The following is a 20,167-nucleotide window of genomic DNA, read 5'->3' as shown; positions in this document are numbered from 1 at the left end:
TCAGGTGGCAAGATCACAAGACAAGGGAGCAGAAGCAGGCCATTCGGCCCATCGAGTCTGCTCCAAGGAAAGGGAAATAGAAATGAGAAATGGGGAATGGGGGAAGAAGAAGAAGAAAAAAAAAACTATTCTAATCCCAATTACCGGCCTTATCCCCATATCCCTTGATATCCTGACTATTTAGATATCTATCTATCTCCTCCTTGAACGCCCCCACTGATCTGGCTTCCACTGCTGTACGCGGCAAGGAGTTCCACAAATTCACCACCCTCTGGCTAAAGAAATTTTTCCTCATCTCTGTTTTGAAACTGTACCCTCTAATTCTAAGATTGTGCCCTCTGGTCCTGGACTCACCCACCAAGGGAAACAGCTTAGCCACATTTACTCTGTCCTTTCCTATCAATATTTTAAATGTCGCTATGAGGTCCCCTCTCATTCTTCTGTACTTCAGCAAGTACAGTCCAGGAGCCGACAAACGCTCCTCATACATAAGCCCTTTCATTCCTGGAATCATCCTCGTAAATCTCCTCTGAACCCTCTCCAACGTCAACACATCCTTCCTAAAATGTGGGGCCGAAAACGGCGCACAATATTCCAAATGAGGCCTCACTAGTGCCCCGTAGAGCCTCATTAACACTTCCTTACTTTTATACACTATACCTCTCGAAATGAATGCCAACATAGCATTCGCTTTCTTTACCACCAATCCGACCTGGTGGTTAACCTTTAAGGTATCCTGCACGAGTACCCCCAAGTCCCTTTGTACTTCCGTGCTTTGGATTTTCTCTCCTCCTAGATAATAATCTGCCCGCTTATTTCTGCTTCCAAAGTGTACAACTGCACATTTCCCTACATTGAATCTCATCTGCCATTTCCTTGCCATTCTCCTAAACTGTCTAGGTCCCTCTGCAACCTTCCTATCTCTTCAATACTCCCTACTCCTCCCCCTATCTTGGTGTCATCTGCAAACTTAGCCACGAAACCATTTATTCCATCATCCAAATCATTAATGTACAAGGTAAAAAGGAGTGGTCCCAACACCGACCCCCTGCGGCACACCACTAGTAACCGGTAACCAACCAGAATGAGATCCTTTTATTTCCACTCTTTGCTTCCTGTCAACCAGCCAATGCTCCACCCATTCTGTTATCCTACCCGTAAGTCCATGACCTCTCATCTTATTAATCAGTCTCTTGTGAGGCACCTTATCAAAGGCCTTTTGAAAGTCTAAATACACAACATCCACCGCCTCTCCCTTATCCACCTTACCTGTGATTTCTTCAAAAAACTCCAATAGGTTGGTCAGGCAGGATCTTCCCTTCACAAAACCATGTTGGCTAGGACCCTGCGCCTCTAGGTATTCCGTAACCCCATCTTTGAGGATAGATTCCAATAACTTTCCCACCACTGACGTCAGACTAATAGGTCTGTAATTTCCTTTATGCTGCCTCCCACCTTTCTTATACAACGGAACTACATTTGCGACCCTCCAGTCCTCCGGAACCACGCCGGAATCTATCGATTTCTGGAAAATAATCGCCAATGCCTCCGCTATCTCTAAAGCCACCTCCTTCAGAACCCGGGGATGCACCTCATCCGGTCCGGGAGACTTATCAGTCTTTAGTCCATTTAGTTTTCCTAGCACCTTCTCCCTTGTAATCTTAACTGAACTCAATTCCATTTCATGAGACTCCTGACTAACCGGCACATTGCTGATGTCCTCCACGGTGAAGACTGATGCAAAATATTAATTCAATTCCTCTGCCATCTCTCTATCGTCCATTATAATAGCTCCTGCACTGTTATCAATTGGTCCTATATCAACCCGTGTCTCTCTTTTACACCTTATGTATTTAAAAAAACTCTTAGTATCCTTTCGAATGTTATCCACCAACTTCCTTTCATAATTCATCTTTTCTTTCCTAATGACCTTCTTAGTTTCTCTCTGCAGGTTTTTAAAAGCTTCCCAGTCTTCTGTTTTCCCACTAATTTTTGCTTCTTTGTACGCCGCCCCTTTTGCTTTTATTTTAGCCTTCACCTCTCTCATTATCCACTTTTGTGCCTTTTTTCCATTAAAAACCTTTTTTCTTGGAATATATCTATCCTGCAATTTCCTTATTTCCTGTAGAAATTCCTTCCATTTCTCCTCTGCCGTCCCTCCAGCCAGCTTACTCTTCCAATCAATTAGGGCCAACTCCTCTCTCATACCATTGTAATTTCCTTTGTTCCACTGAAATATCGATACACCAGTTTGTCAGTTTCCCATTCTCAAACTTGAAACTGAACTCAATCATATTGTGATCACTGGTTCCCAGTGGTTCCTTTACCTTTAGTTCCCTAATCACCTCCGGTTCATTACACAGCACCCAATCCAAAACAGCCGATCCCCTGGTGGGCTCTTCAACAAGTTGCTCTAGAAAAACGTCCCTTAGACATTCCACAAACTCCTTCTCCTGAGTACTACCGCCATTCTGGATTTCCCAGTCCACCTTCATGTTAAAATCCCCATAATTATCTTCACATTGTCACTCTGGCATGCTTTTTTCTATCTCAAACTGCAACTTATCGTCCACTTGCTGACTGCTATTAGGGGGCCTATATATGACTGCTACTATTGGCCTTTTACCCTTGCTATTCCTTAGCTCCACCCACAAGGATTCCACCTCCTCTGACCCAATATCCTTCCTTTCTATCGATTTTATATCACTACTAACCATCATGGCCACACCTCCCCCTCTGCCTACCCGCCTATCCTTCCTATACACTGTGTACCCCTGGACATTCAGTTCCCAATCACATCCATCATAAAGCCATGACTCGGTTGATTGCCACAATGTCGTATTTATTAACCTGTAGTTGTGCCACTAGGTCATCTACTTTATTCCTAATGCTACGTGCATTTAAATACAGTACGTTTAGTCCGGTATCTGCTATTAATTTTGTTGTACTTCTGTTGTTCAGCAGATTATCCTGGCTTTCCACCTGTCTATCCTTCTTACCATCTCATCTACATACTACCTTAGACATGTTCCCTATATACCTCATCCCCTATCCTAACATTCTGTATCCTAACGTCCTGACTTGTTGTACTTCTATTATTCAGCAAATTATCCTGACTTCTCACTTGCCTGTCCTTCTTGCCATCTTCATTGGACTTGTTTCTATAAACTCCCTCCTTTACCTTAGCATCTTGTAACCTTACATCCTGGTTTCCATCCCCCTGCCAGATCAGTTTAAACCCTCCCCTACAACTAAATCAAACATTCCTGCCAAGATATTGGAACCTCTGGAGTTTAGATGCAACCCATCCTTAGCGAATAGGTCATGCCTCCCCAAAAAATGTCCCAATTATCCAAAATCTGAAGCCCTGCCCCCTGCACCAGTCACTCAGCCACGCATTCATCTGCCAGAGCTTTCTATTCTTCCTATCATTGACACGTGGCACAGGTAGTAATCCTGAGATTACTACCCTTGAGGTCCTACTTCTCAACCTTCTCCCCAATGCCTTGTATTCCTCCTTCAGGACCTCTTCTCTTTTTCTACCTATGTCATTGGTACCTACATGTACCAAGACTTTTGGCTGCTCACCCTCTCCCCTCAGAATATTCTGGACCCGGTCCGTGATATCCCATACCCTGGCACCAGGGAGGCAACACACCATCCGAGACTCATTGTCGCTATCGCAGAATCTGCTATCCATGCCCCTTACTATAGAATCCCCAATAACCACTGCATTTCGCTTCCTCCGCTGGACCACAGTACCAGGCACGGTGCCAAGGTCCCGGTTGCTGAGGCTTCCTCTATCAGGTCATCCTCTCCAACCGAATCTAAAATGAGATATCGGTTTTTGAGGGGGACTGCCACAGAGGTGCTGTCTACAAACTCTTTATAACTCCCATCTATTTCCTGCTCGCTCTCCCTAACCAACCGAAGGTCATCGAGCTGCAGCTCCAGACTCTCAATCCGTTCCTTGAGGAGCCGCATCTCGGTGCACTTTGCGCAGATGTAGTTATCGGGGAGTCTGGTAGTCTCCCAGGGTCCCCACATCTGACACTCCAAACATAAGACCAGCCCTAGATGCATCTTGCTGAATACCACTGAGTTCAACAAATAAACTAATAACTTACCCCCTCTCTATTAGTCTCGCCCTCTTTCCCGCTCTCGCCGAAGCCCATTGAGCCAAAGCCTAACCCACTCTGCTCCCTCTCACTCCGCTGCCTGCTCCGACGCTGCCCGCTAGATATGTTGGTCTGCTATTTAAATGGCCCGCGCGCTGCCGAGTGACGTCACGCAAGGAGATAAATAACCTGATCTGTTTATTGATGTTGATGAGGGAAGGAACCCTTCTGTTCAGAATAGAGGCATGAAATCTTTTAAGTCCACCTGAAAGAACAGATTTAATGGATCCAAAAGACTGTGCTTTGGATAGTGCAACATTCCCTGAATGGAAATTTGGGTACATGCTCAAACCTCTGAATTTTAGCCTGAATGCAACCGCTCAACTCAGAAACTTCTTCACACTGCACTTACTCAGCTGAAAAGATTGGCTTCTTTAGTTCCTTGTAACTTTAATGACTTCTGGATACCAGTGAGATACCTTGAACTAAGAGAAGCAAGTTTTCTTGGGGATCTAATTATGCTGTTACATTTTCTACACAAAAGATATTTTCCCAAATTGAGCACTGTGGTTTGAGGCTGCTGTTAAAATGCTCTAAGTTATTTATCTGTACTTTGTATAATAACAGAGTAACATGTATGTATGGTTTTCCAAATGAACTATCTCTTATACTTGCTCTCTGAGTTCAGCCCAAATCATGAGTGTGGGGTAAAACTAGGAGAAGCTTTCGGAGCAGGTCCAGTGAGAACATTTATAAAAGTTTATGAAGACTGAGCAAACTACCACAAATATTATACAGGATGTTATGGAAAATTAATGAAGACTTTTGGATACAAATACTACAAACTATTCAGTCCTATGCATGGCTTTAGCACTGAACTCTACCTATGACGTCATTCACATGCACTTCCTCTGACTCTGTACAGATGATCAACTATTTCCACAGCCTCCCTGTTTTCTTCAACTTCCAAATATGACTCACACTTTAATTATAGATGATTTTGGACATAAATCACTCTGGCAATCACTTAGAATCAATTCTAGGAATTAGTCCTGTCTGCAAGCTCTTAAATGCAAAAATCATACTCAATTTTTAATTGACACATCAAAAAATTGATGAAGGGTTTTACTCTGGTGATGATTTGGAATTTTACCAAATTCCCAAAGCTTGCTGGGGACAGAACAGTGAAATATACTTGTTATCTTGGAACTCAAGTGTTGACTTGCAAATCTTTGGTGACAGTCACACTGCAGGGCCCAGAGAAGGTTCTTGTGCTTGTAAAAACAGTTTCTTCAGAATTTTCTCTCTACTTACAGTTTGTTTGGAAAGTTCAGCACAGAACCCCTTAGTTGCTCTTGGCATGCTAGGACTGAATTTTTTGGCAAATGTCGGCCCATGTTGGTTTATGATGAGTTAAGCACACTTGCTGAAGGTTTTGGGGTGCAGGAGTCCATGCCTAAGTGACTGTTGTCCTGATCTCAGGGAATCAGTCAATTTTAGACCAATTTCTCCTCTTCATGTTGAGCCAGACCTCATGCCTAAACTTTTGTTGTTTCTTCTTTTTTCATGGTCATTTCATAGGTTGTGGTCCAATTAACCAAAGACACAATTCTTAATTGAGGATTTATCATCCCCCAATGCCATACTTGATGCTGCTGGGAGTACTTCTGATGTTTAGTATGGGTTGCCCATTTCAGTTCTGCCATTATATTAATTCCCATAAAATATACTGTGTGACATCAAGATCATGCTGTAGTTTAGTTACGTCAGTCAGATTCAAGCAATTTAGCATTATATCCGAATTGTGGAATACTTTTTTGGCTTTAAATAGGGCAATTATTTTGATTTTTAAGTGATTGTAAGATTTTATGTCCAATTAACACTACCTGATACAAAATGTTGGGTGTATAACTGGATATGTCAGATTATTTCCACAAGTAAAAGATTTTACAATTGCAGGGCTCATATATTTCCCTAGTAAATCAAATTAACATTTGCATATCTCCCTGATATACAGTACAATTTGCTCTTTTTCCAGAGAATCCACACACACATCCTTTGTGGTCATGTAGGCTAGAAATGCAGATTACTGTTTTCCTTGCTTACTGACATCCGACCAGGTCTGTAGGAAACCATCTGTGGTTATTATTTAGGTTCCATTTACCATACTGAACATTTTACACAGAGGGAATATCAACAGTGGTTTGGAATAATAAAAGAAATCCCAATACTACAATTAATCTTGTATCATTGGTAGGATCATCATATCTATGTTTAATTCGCTATTTGAGCTTTAATTATCCTTCTTAATTTACATAACCTTACATCAGGTGATATTTCATATTCTGTCAATTGTGTTAGATATTGATCACTAATTCACTGAGATAGATCTCCATTCTCTGTAAATTGTGGCAAGTTTGTTCTATCAGCCAATTACTGCACATTACTCACATATCATTCTGGGCTACGTGAATTGGTATTTTGACCTTTTATAAGTTGATGTATCTTCCTAGTTATATCTAAAATAAAATTGGTAAGCTTTGTGAAATAAAGAGTTGATATAGTTGATACTGTGTTAATCTATTGCTTTACTGTATGATACCTTTAATTTTTTTTACATTCTTTAATTTAAGAATCAAACTTCTTCTCTTTCTCTTCCCTTCTGGGCTATGTTCACAACCACTATTAAGTGACATATATCATTTTTCCTCTTCTTCAGACTAACTTTTTAAATCTTTAACTTCCCCAAAAGAATTTAACCGCTTTTTTGCCTGTAACCCTTTGAGTGTGTCTTTAACAGCAGCTTGGCCACTTTACCCCAGTCAAAGTTATAGTGCTTGGAGTTGTTTATAAAGTGCATCTTAACATAATATCTGATTTGTTGGGATCAATACCAGTCCAGGTTTAGGTCCTGGCACCTATTTAGGCCATTGTAAAGAACTTTGTTGGTTTAGTTTGGGTATTTTCTTTGATACTTCTTTCAACTAATACATAATATTATTGTCTGATGATTTGCTTCATGCCTACTTATCCCTGTTTTCCTGTTCCTGCATGTACTGTGCTCAATAATATCTGCCTTCATCTTGTTTATTCCAATTCAGCCAACAACATACTGCCTACAGAATGGTTGATTTTGTACAGTTTCGTAGAGCCACACGTTCTATGTCCAATTTTCCTATGAGGTTTTCCAGTGTAGGTGGGGACAATGTTATATCTGTGGCATTTTATGCTTTTGGTATTGTGCACTAGTGGCTATCCCTGGATGATTCACAATTACACTTTATACAGATCTGTCTACTCTTTTACCTCTATTACATGTACCACTTTTACTTCTAATATATGTACCAAAGCTAAATTACCCTCGCATCCTGTTTTCCCTTCCCCAGAGCTGACACTGTAGTTAATAAGACATGTGATATATAACTCTGTTGAGTCAGTCGCTCTTCCCAGGTATGTAACAGTTGATAAATACCAGTCAGCTTCTCATTCCGCACAATTCCCGAGAGAAGCACTGCCATCCTCTCTATTCATCCCCTCAGGAATAAAGCAAAATAGTTCATTCTTTAGTGTTTCTGTTTGCATAATTTGAGTTGTACAGATCTGGTTAATTAAATTAGCTACTTATTTATTTATTAAATTTGCAAATGGCTCTTTGATAGAAATGACTCCTCCATTTATATCAACTGCCAGTTCCTGGGGAGCAGGGAACTGATACTGATGGCAGTACCGTCATAGGCAAATCATCATCCTTTAGGATCCATCATTTTGCAAAATACATAGCTGTCTTTTTTTACTCTCTGTTGATTTTTTTCTAAGATTTGTGTAGTTTCAACTGATTGATGTGAAACCATTTTACCTTTTTCAATAGTTGTACAGCATAAAACATTGGGTGAGCTGTTCCATAATGTCCCTTGTACAGTGGTTCAAACACTTCTACCTCTCATACTTTCTCACATCAGCTGATCTCCTATGTCCTGTTCTTGGGGTTTGTGTAGCTCTAAGTTCATTCTATTGGCTTGATGTTTTCTGCCAATATTTTCTGTATCATATTTATAAATTTCCTCCTGACTTTTTGGTTCCCCTGCAAATCTATCAGTTTATCCCAACATATTTCATTTTCCTGTTTTTTGGTCAGAGTAGGTACAAACAAGTATACTGGTGTTTTCATGAGTGTCCTTCCATAAATCATGACTATTCCCTTGTACTGGAGATACTTCTTTCGCACTGTGGCTATACCTCATCCTATTTTTTTCTTCTGTTCAACTAATATTTTATTAAATATTTCTTTTATTGTTCTATTCATGTGCTCAACAATTCTGAAGACTGTGCATTCAGACTTGTAGATCACTTCCCTTCAATACCCAACATCCACTTTATCGGTAAAACACAAAAGGAGATGTGGCTGTGCCATCATGTAATGTTTTCTGTTTTGTTAAGCAGGCCATGTGTTTACACGACTTACACTGTTCCTTTTTTGCATGTGTATAATATCCCTATGATCAATTTTTGGAGAGGTTCAAGTCTTTAACTCCAGATCAGAGTGGAACAGGCAGTTTAACATAAAACTTGTGACCCTTAGTAACTCTAATAATTCTCTTACAGCTTCCGATGTTACTTCTTATTTTATTCCATCGCTAACCAGCCCATGATGCTGATTACACTACTTGAGAAAAACTTAGTAACCAACTGACGCTATGCTTTTGGTAAATGTGCCAACCAATACTATGCAGAGCCACTCATTTACAGCTTTTCATTCAACAGCCATTCTTGACTGTAACTGAATCAAAACAAACAAGCTTTTGAAAAGAACTGCAGGACCAGATTATCAGAAAGGCAAAAATCATGCGGGAGATCAGAACTATAGTTTTGAAATAAAATTCTTGTGAAGGAAGACAACATTTGTGATTCCCCACCCTCCCCAATTGTTCCAAGGTATTAACAAAAATACCAATTCCAAATTGCCAGTTTTAATATGTAGGAATTTTGTATCTGGAATTAGAGATTCTCACATTTTTCGCAACATTAACCAGAATTTCACATGACCATTGTGAAATTGAGCCCCTTACTTCCTCCGCTAATAGTTCAGATAACAAACATTGGAAAAAGAAAAGACAATAAAATAACATATACTATATAGGGAAAACAAAATCCATGCTTGTTGCCTTCTTTCTTTGGGAACCTTTGCAAATAACTATAAAGCTGTTAAATTGTTTTAGTTCACTGTGGAAATTAACCTTTAACAACTTATTACCAAGAACAAAGAAAAAGAGAAGTAGGTGGAGGTTCACATAGCATTAACATTCACAAAACGTCTTAAAGAGACATTTCCTCTGAAAACAGAAGAGGTCCTGCAACTTTATTTCAGGTTAAATTACACAGAATCTTTCCTTTAGTCACATACTGCTCCTTGGACTTACGCACAGTTGAGACTCAGCAAACACTGAACACCCTCTCTCCCTCTCTCTTTGTGTAAATCAAAAGGAATTTAAAAGTTGCCAAACCGCATTCACCTATATAAAACTCACAAAACATTGATTTATTTTAAATCGGTTCAGAAACAAAATAAGACCTGCTGTCAATAGTTAAACAAGACAGTATAAAAGTACGATCACACACACTTCAATGAGACTTTTCATCTTTAAGCCTTTAAAAGTTGACTATACATCAAAAAATAATTTCTTCTTGTCGAAGCAGTCTGAAATCACAGGGTTGGGAATTACACATCTAAATGTAGGTTTCCGTTGTCAAGTCAAGTTGAGTTTATTGTCATGTGCACAAGTACAGTGAGGTATGGGTACAATGAAAAACTTGCAAGAGCATCACAGGCAAGTAGGTACAGACAACACACAGAATATAAATTATACATGAATTATGCAAGACAGTGGAAGAGGGAAAAAAGGACTCTGGAAAAACAAGACAATCAGAGACAAATCCATGGTAGTGCAAGAGGTGGTCTGTAGTGTTCTGTTGCTGAGGTAGGATTAGGGTTGTGGAGGTCAGTTCAAGAACCTGATGGGTCCAGGAAAGTAGCTGTTCCTGAACCTGGTGGTGTGGGACTTGAGGCTTCTGTACCTCCTGCCTGACGGTAGCAAGACCCAGAAAGTGGGGATGCATGATGGTAGATGCCGCCTTTTTGAGGCAACACCTCCTGTAGATGCTGTTATTGGTGGGGAGGGCTATGCCCGTGATGGACCGGGCTACGTTCACTACTCTCAGCAACCTCGTGTGTTCCTGTGTGTTGGAATTGCTGTACCAGGTCATGATGCAACCAATCAGGATACTTTCAATAGTGCATCTGTGGACGTTTGTTAGAGTATCTGGTGACCTGCCAAATCTCCTTAAGCTTCTAAGGAAGCAGAGGCATTGGCATGCCTTCTTTGTAGTTGCATCTATGTGCTGGGCCCTGGACAGGTCATCCAAGATGTTAACACCCAAGAATTTGAAGCTGCTTACTCTCTCCACCTCTGACCCACCAGTGAGAACTGACACATGGTCTCCCAACTTCCCCGACCTGAAGTCAATGATTAACTCCTTGGTTTTATTGACATTGAGCATGAGGTTGTTATTGTGGCGTCACTCAACTAAATACTTTATCTCACTCCTGTACACTGACTCATCACCACCCAGCGACGGTGGTATCATTGACAAACTTGTAGATATTGCAGCAGTGCTTAGCCACACAGTCATGGATGTAGAGCAAGAATAAGGGGCTAAGCACGCAGCCTTGAGTTGCACCTGCGTTGATGGTCAGCAAGGAGATGTTGTTACTGATCCATACTAATTGAGGTCTGCCGATGAGGAAGTCGAGGATCCAGTTGCAAAGGGAGGTACAGGGGCGCAGGTCTTGGAGCTTGGTGATAGGTTTGGAGGGGATGATAGTGTTGAAAGTTGACCTGTAATCAAAGAACAGCAGTCTGACATATGAGTTCCTGTTGGCCAGATGGTCCAGAACAGAGTGGACCACTAGTACAATAGCAACTGCTGTTGACCTATCATGACGATAGGCAAATTGAAGGGGGTCCAGGCCATTTCTGAGGCTGTTGATTCGCGTCCTAACCAACCTCTATAAACACTTCATAACAGTGGACATAAGTGCTCCTGGCTGGTAGTCATCGAGTAGGTCACCGTGCTCTTCTTGGGCACCGGTACTATAGATGCCCCTGTGAAGCAGGTGGGAGCCTCAGACCACTGAAGTGAGAGGTTGAAGACGTCCTCGAATACTCCAGCCAGTTGGTCTGCACAGATCTTTGGCACTCGGCTTGGTATGCCGTCTGGGCCAGATGCTTTTCGTGGGATCAGTGTCTTCCCCGCATCTCCACCAATAAGGCAGCAGGTCATAAATAAAGTCCACTGGTATTTCTCAGGAGACTGCTTGATCTACTACCAGCTTTTTGTATGTGACTCATAACTTTATACTGATTCCAAAGCCCCAAATGTTAGTTTAAATCTATTGGATTTAATGTTTTTTTTGTGGGCTCATTCCTGATAATATGAACCTCTCAGGTAAGTTAATAATATGGTGTTTGTTGTCAGTAAATGATAGGGGGTCCCAGGTTATGAATGACCTGCTTATGGAAATTTGACTTTTTGCAAATTTTCCCATGAATTTTTAAAGCTAGTAATAAGAATAAAATGCTTTGTGGTGTTCATTAATAACTGGATGCAGTATGTCTTCCATTAGTTTAATTATGGGTAGTATTAGGGTGATTATTCAATGAATTGAAAAAACTATAGCAAGTGCATGTAGAGCAATTTGTTTCTGACTTACGGAAAAATCAGCTCACCGAGAGTTCTCAGGTACAGAACCCTTACATAACCTGGGGACTGCCTGTAAAATACCAGAGGTTGTGGTCTGTTTTGGAATTAGCATGGGATGATGCCAAAATGAATGCAAATTTGTCTGAAGACCAAATACTAAGTGAAAGTGTATATTATTTCTACTGCAGTCCCTACCAGACAAAGATGGAAGGAAATGTCTCTTGCTGATAAAATGCTCTGACAGGAATTTTGAGATCAGTGCATCTGACAAAAAAAAGAAACAAGAATGGATCCAAGGTAAGGATTAATTTTCATGCCATATCTTTGCTGTTTGTAGTTGTCAAGTTCACAAAGATCATTAATTGCAAGCTTCATCAACTGCAGTCCAGTTCTTTTCTGGATCATAACCCCACTCTGCATCTGTTGCAGTTACACAATCCTACACTCTGTCAAGGAAGCATTTTCAATGCTGACCCAACCCAACTATCCAGTACAAGTTTCTGATGACTTAAGCAGTTGACAACTATACTTCCTTCCTCTTTTCAGCTCTTTCTCTTCATTTGGCTGTCTGCAGGCCAAGTGCTAATTTAGTAGCTCTCTTTATTGTGCAGCCCCATTCTTGACCACTATTGGCTGCCTTTCCTCTCTAAAAACAATCAGCAGTTATTTGTTCATTCTCTGTAAGTGAGTTGACATTTGCAGGTCCAGTCAGGAACTAGAAACTCGGTTATTTAAAGTGCTTGAAGTACTCATGGGGATGGTGAGGGAAAAGCAAAAGCTTAAGAGGGATGGGAAAGAGCTCAAGGGATGAGCAGGAGTTGAAAGCAAAAGATATTTTAAAGGAAACTGGGAACAGAAATGAAAAAAGAATAGGTGTGCAATAATACCCACTAGAGCAGAGCCACAGGAACAATATCAACGGTGGTGCATCAAGAAAACATGAGCAGAAACATCAAAAAAGAGTAGCAGAGATGACTGGAAAATGCGAACGAAATGATCACCACAAAACATGAGATGCACTGAAACAGGAGTTTGCAGATAAAACAAAACTGATGAGATAGTGAATCTGCTAAAACAAAAAAAAGTCGCAGTGTATTAAGGTGAGCAGCTCCATGGGAGAGAATGTATACTGATGATTTCTCATATTAGGAAAGTAATGCTATAATTCACTTTATGTTTTAGTGTTTAATGTTTTGCTACAAGAAGAAATTGATATCTATTGGACAACATAAGAGCTGCTGTTATGAAGTTTGAATACAATGAATATTGACATGTACTGTGTAGGATGTGAACACATGTTCTGTTGGAGCTATTTATTCCTCTTCTATGTTGGACAGAGATGATTTGGGTGATTTTAGTTCGCATGGTTATATGGTGGTGCAGTGGTTTAGTTGCCAGACTCAGAATCACAAGAGCTGGACTAATGATCCAGAAGTCCAAGTTCAAATCCCACCATAGCAGCAGTGGAATTTGAATTCAGTTAGTAATTTGGAATTTGGGGAAAAAGAACTAGTCTTAGTAATGATAACCATTAAAAACCCATCGGGTTCACTAATGGGCCTCAGGGGAGGAAATCTGCCATCCTTTAGCAGTCTGTCCTACATGTGACTCCAGACCAGCTGCTTGTGGTTGACTCTTAAACGCCCCCTGAAGTGGCCTAGTAAATCACTCAGTTGTACCATTACCACATTGTTTAAAATGAGAAGGAATAAAACTGGATGGACTACCTGGCATTGACCTAGGCAGCAATTTGAACACAAAAACTTTGCTCCAGTCCAGTCAGCCTTGCAGAGTTCTCCTCAGAAGCATACAATTTTAAATTGGGAGAGCTGTCTCACAGACCTTAAATTTCAGCCTAACGTTGTCATTCTCACAGAATCATACGTAGTGGACATCACAATACCTGACAGACCCACCAGAGGTGGTGGCGCATTGGTATAAGGCAGGACAATATAGTTCTTGGAGTCCTTAATATTGACTCCAGAACCCATAAAGCGTCATGGTTTCAGGTCGAACAATGAATGTTAAAGGGGCACAGAATGTACTCTTGATTGGATACTTCAATATCCATCCCCAATAATGGTTTGGTAGCACTACCACAGACTTGGTTGGCAAAGCTCTGAAGATATAGCTGCCAGACTGGGTTTATGGCAGGTCATGAGCAAATAAACCGACTTGACCTCAAGTATTTGTGTTTGGGCCCAACTCTTCACCATTTACATAAACAATTTGGCTGAGAGGACCAGATATCATGTTTCCAAGTTTGCTGACAATATTAAACCAGGTGGGATTGTGAGTACAGAGGATGTAAAGAGGCTTCAAGCCAAAATGGACAAGTTGAGTAAATGGGAGAGAACGTGGCAGATGGAATATAATGTGGGAAAAACGTGAGGTTATCCACCTTGCTTCACATAATAGAAAAGCTGGGTATTTATTAAATGATGGGAGATTGGGTAGTGTTTCAAGGGTTTGGGTGTGCTTGTGCATGTCACTAAAGGCCAACATACAGATGCAGCAAGTGATTAAGAGAGCAAATGGTTATTTAGCTTTCATTATGATAAGATCTGAATTCACGACAAAGTAAACAGGACCTGGAGTATTGTGTACAGTTTTGGTCTCCTTATCGTGGAAAGGATGTTAACAAGGGAGTAAATTGAAGATTCACTAGGTTGGTTCCAGGAATGGTGGTTTTGCCATATGAGGAGAAAGAGAGTAGGTTGTGACTATTCTTTAGTGCTTTGAAGAATGAGAGACTATCTCATTGGAATATACAATAATTCTTCAAGGACTTGACCGGCTAGATACAGGGGGGATGTTTCCTCTGGCTGAGGGATTGAGGACTTATGGAAACATTTTGAGAATAAGGTGAAGGCTGTTTAGGACTAAGAGGAGAAGAAATTTCTTCATTCAGAAGGTGGTGAAATTTTGGAATTCTCCTCCATCGAGGGCTGTGGATGCTCAGTCATTGTATTCATTCAAAGCAAAGGTGGATTTATGGACTTTGAGGGAATCAAAGGAATGGGGATGGTGCTAAAAAACGGCTCTGAGGTAGAAGATCAGCATGATCTTGACAAATGAGGGAACAAGCATGAAGGCCTGAATGACCGACTCCTACTCTTAGCTGTTAGATTCTTACATTGTCCTCACCGATCTATTTGTGGCAGGCATATCTGTTCATTACAATATTGATAGAAGACAAAATGCTGCCTTCACACCGAGGACACCCTTCATTATGTTTTGTGGTACTACAAACATGTTAAGTGGGATAGAATAGATCTGGTTGCTCCAAACCCAGCATCCAAGAGGTTCTGTGGACAATCAGCAACAGCAGAACATAAAGTAGGGAAAGCAGTAGTACACTCGGACCCTGAAGCCTGCTCTGCCATCCATAGGATCCTAGCTGATCTGTCCCAGGCCGCATCTCCTATTCACGTACACTCCAGGAATGTACTCTCCCACCATCCATGGTCTGGAATATCCCACACTCTACCATTACTATCAACCCTGGTTCAATGTGGAGTGCAGAAGGACATGTGGCAACAGCGCCAGGCATATCCAGACATGAAGTGACAGCCTAGTGAAGCTTCAGTTCAGAACTACTTCCATGCTAAACAACATGCAATAGGCAGAGCTAAGTAATCTCACAACCAACTGATCAGATTGAAGCTGTGCAGTTCCACCATGTCTGGTCATGGTGGTGGAAAATTAGACAGCTACCAGAAGGAGAAGGTTCCAAGAATATGCACATCCTTAGTGATGGTAGGACCCAGTACATGAATGCTAAAGAAAAGGCTGAAGTATTTGTAAGCCATGTTCAGCCAGAAGTATCGAATAGAAAATCTATCCTGACTGCCATCTGAGATTCTCGCCATCACGTAAGCCAGTCTTTGGCCAGTTCAATTCACTCCATGTGGTAGCAAGAAATGTCTGAGAGCGTTGGCTACAACAAAGGCTAAGGGACCAGACAGAATTAGCTGCACCTCTAGCCAAGCTGTTCTGGTACGGTTACAACATGGCATGTACCTGACAATGTGAGAAATCATTCAGGTTTATCCAGCTCTTAAAAAACAGGACAAATACAATGCAGCTAGTTACTGCCCAATTGCCTACTCTCAATCATCAACAAGTCATGGAAGCCCTTACTGACTGTGCCACTAGTTGGCATTTACCAATAACCTATGCACCAGGACCTTTCAGCTTCATTACGACCTTGGTCTGAACAATAGCCAGATAACAGAATCCGAGAGGTGAGGTGAGAATGACCACCACCCTTGACTTCAAGGCAGCAATTGACTGACTGTAGTATCAAGACACCCCTGGTAAAACTGAAGTCAATTCCATTCACAACTCCTCAACAAATGAAGCAGTCCATTGCTTGCATGCAGTAGGACCTAAACAACATTAAAGCATAGGCTGATAAATGGCAAGTAACATTTGCACCACGAAGATCCTAGGCAATAATCATCTCTATGAGAGAGTCTAATCACCCACCCTTGATCAAAGGGATTACCATCATCAAGTCCCGCACGATCAATATCCTGGAGGGATCACTACTGACCAGAAACTCGGGTAACTACAGGTGCAGTTCAGAGGCTGGGTATCCTGCAGCAAGTGACTTATCCCAAGGCCTTTCCATCTTCTCTAAGCCACAAGTCAGGAGATGATGGATGAGTGCAGCACTAACAACTCTCAAGAAACTTGACACTATTCAGGACAAAGGAGTTCACTTGATGGCACCCATCAGCCACTCTAAATATTCATTCTCTCCACCACCATCACACAATGGCTGCAGTATATAGCAAAAGGCTCCTGCAGTTGGTCTCCCACTCCACAGCACCCCCCAGCCTGCAAGCTCTTTCTCCGAAAGGCGCAGTAGACACAGGAAGACTGCCACCTGCAGGATCCCCTTCATCCTGATTTGGAGATATATTGCTGGTCCTTGTAGTAAATGAGTTAACTCCCTACCCAACAACACTACAACTAACCTTCACCAGAAAGACTCAGTTGCCTGACTACCACATTCTTAAGGGCAAATAGGGATGACCAATAAATGCAGGTCTTGCCGATGACGCCCAGATCCCAAAAGTGAATAAAAGAAAACCTTAAGAAGAGGAATATCCCTGGAGAGCAATAAAGGAGGGCTATTTTCTTCTTGCATCTTTTTGGTATAGTAAAGCCATCTGACTTTGTATTTCTTTTGGGAAAAATCTGATGAAGCAGTGAAATGTTGCTGGACTACCTACCTATGAATAAAGTGTCAGCTGTGGCTCAGCAGGAGCACTCTTGTGCTCCGAGTCAACAGGTTGTGGATTAAAGCACCACTCCTGAAACTTGAGCGCAAGTTGATACTTTGGTGCAATACTAAGGGAGTACTAATAGTGCTGTTTTAAAGCCAAAAAAACTGCATTTTAAAAGCAGAACACATGTTAATTAGTAAAAATCTGTGATGAAGGGTGGAATTCTATTTCTTGGGTTTTTTTTGGGTATAGCCTTTGATTCTCAAATAAATAATCTTCAGTGTTGTAATTGTTTACCTGATTAATACAGCCATATCAATTTTTAAAATTTCTTTTGAAGGCAAGATTATTGGTGCAATAATTGGTCCAATAATGTGAGTACATGGGAATTTGATGCCCAATAATAGACCTTTGTGTCAGGTCTGTTATTGGCCATCAAATTTTGGTGTGCTAACCCTAACCTTATTCACCACATTACATAATACAATTCATGTGCACTCCAAACTCACTTTGAACTGCTTTATATTGCCCTTTTTATGATCCTTTCTGTTCCTGAGGCAGTCTGTTGTGGCTAAGTTGATAGAAATTGTAAAATGAAATCCAGTTAACTGAACACTTGTTCCCTTAGGCTAATAGATTCTGGTAGCCCTATTACTAACTTGGTCCTCAAAGTCACAACCTGTTACGCTAGTATGGTATCATACAGGGTTTAAAGAGCTATAAACTCCATTCTGGGAAATTAGACTTTCAAAACAATGGAAACCTGTTGATTGTATGGTTTATACACTCTGACAACACATATTTGCTTTGGGTATTGACGTGTAATGTAATGCTATTTCATGGAAAAGAAGACCTGGCAGTGGCAGCTTTGATTCTTTATAACCCCTGCTAAATGCAGCCTTGTGTTCACTTTCTGACTTTGTGAACAGCTATTCAAACGGCCATCAACCTACTGAAGGACGAAAAGCTTCCTCCACACATAGAAGGTCGTCAGAAACGACGAGAGCTACGGCAGAAACAACAAGCAGAGCAGGAAGAGCTTGCACAGAGAATGAAAGAATTGCAGCTGGCAAATGAAGACAAGCAGCAAGAGTTGGAAAAAATGCGGAAGGTGAGGGCAACTTTGATCTAAGTCATTGTCAGATAAATGTATATCTACAGAAGAGGTAAAGGACTTTGCTGAAAGGAGGCCATTACTCCACCGTCTGTGTGGAAACATTGTCAACTTGTGTTTGGTATGCTTTGCTCCACAGAGCCACTACAGGGACAGGACTGAACTACCTCTCTGTGGCAAATCATGTTCCGTTTTAATGATGCTGCACCAGTGTAATATATCTAATGAAATTTCCAGATGCAGAAATCTTCCTATATTCCTACATTCTTTCATTGGAAACTGGAAGTTCCATTTTAATAACTTTCAAGCAATTAATTGTCCTTTTTTTTCCCCATAAGCCAATTGCTATTTTTTCTTGAAAGAGCAAGTGATAAATTAGTTTTTGGATGGATTTGGGAATATATAACTTTAAAAAAAAATGAAGAAAATCAGAATGGTACAAGTATAAATTTTTTCACTAATACCTTTGTGGCTTCACTCGATTTTAATCACTTTTAATAATGAGTTTTGTTCCAGATTCTGTAAGTTGCTTTCAAATATGGATGTGTTGCAAGACTTGTTCTTAACATCAGTCATAGCTTTCTAAAGCACTCGAAATATTCAGTTACAAAGTTAATGGCAGGATTCTGGGTAGTATGGAGGAGCAGAGAGATCTGAAGGTTCATATCCACAGATCCCTGAAAGTTGCCTCACAGGTGGATAGGGTAGTTAAGAAAGCGTATGGGATGTTAGCATTCATAAGTTGTGGGAACGAGTTTAGGAGCCGCGAGGTAATGATGCAGCTCTACAAAACTCTGGTTAGACCACACTTAGAGTACTGTGTCCTGTTCTGGTCGCCTCATTATAAGAAGGATGTGGAAGTGTTCAAAAGGGTGCAGAGGAGATTTACCAGGATGCTGCCTGGTTTGGAGAGTATGGATTATGAGGAGAGACTAAAGGAGCTAGGGCTTTACTCTTTGGAGAGAAGGAGGATGAGAGGAGACATGATAGAGGTGTACAAAATATTAAGAGGAATAGATAGAGTAGACAGTAAGCGCCTCTTTCCCAGGGACCCAATGCTCAATACGAGAGGACATGGCTTTAAAGTAATGGGTGGGAAGTTCAATGGAGATATCAGAGGAAGGTTTTTTACCCAGAGAGTTGTTGGTGCATGGAATGTGCTGCCTGGGGTGGTGGTGGAGGCAGGTACATTGGTCAATTTCAAGAGATTGCTAGATAAGCATATGGAGGAATTTAAAATAGAGGGATATGTGGGAGGTAGAGGTTAGATAGTCTTAGGCGAGGTTTAAAGGTCGGCACAACATTGTGGGCTGAAGGGCCTGTATTGTGCTGTACTGTTCTATGATTCAGGCATAGCACACGTATTTTAAAATTTATTTCTACCTAACTGGAATGATCCACAGGCTTAGAATTCTTCACCCCACGGTCTTGAGGCTACGTGGTTACTGCAGGTTACTTGGCCAGTTTGAAAAATCAAACAAGACAATTGTGTTTCTGATCATAATAAAGGCTGTGTCAAGGATTCTTCCCCGTTTCACAGGCTAGAATTTATGAAGTGTATTTTAGTGCTTATCAGCGTAGGCTGATATCAACCAATGTCGCTGAGCAACAGGCAAACTTGGAGTTTTTATTTGATGCAGTTGTGATGAATACAGAGATCTTTTGACAGAAACTGCTCTTCATTTATTAAAAAACATACAATTGTAGGTAAGGAGTTGAGCCAGTTACTAGTTTGCCAAAACCATATGGTAAATGGAGGGAGAGGTACAGCACATGCAAGGATTTGGGGTCCTCAGAGGTAATTCTGGATGGGGAAAGAGTGGAACAATTAAAAAGAGGGTGGTTGGGGAAATTGGACTGAGGGGAAATCAGTCTCAACAGAGACTCAATACTCTCTTATAGGGTGGTCACCTATCACTCTTTTGATGGTGTGAGGAAAC

General features: G+C 41.1%; 1 protein-coding gene across 1 annotated transcript in view; it reads left to right on the top strand.

Moving 5' to 3' along the window:
* The window catches only part of swap70a (switching B cell complex subunit SWAP70a), an 89,786-nt gene that overhangs the window by 48,721 nt on the left and 20,898 nt on the right, over positions 1–20,167 (top strand). Inside the window, exons 6-7 of the mRNA XM_052029395.1 lie at positions 12,065–12,173; positions 18,043–18,224. Coding sequence (XP_051885355.1) covers positions 12,065–12,173; positions 18,043–18,224 — 291 coding nt within the window. The remainder of the gene's footprint in view (positions 1–12,064; positions 12,174–18,042; positions 18,225–20,167) is intronic.

This window comes from Pristis pectinata, chromosome 14 (assembly GCF_009764475.1).
Source record: "Pristis pectinata isolate sPriPec2 chromosome 14, sPriPec2.1.pri, whole genome shotgun sequence".
Taxonomy (NCBI): domain Eukaryota; kingdom Metazoa; phylum Chordata; class Chondrichthyes; order Rhinopristiformes; family Pristidae; genus Pristis; species Pristis pectinata.
Note: the sequence above shows the minus strand (reverse complement) of the source record. Positions and strands in the feature narration are given on the sequence as shown.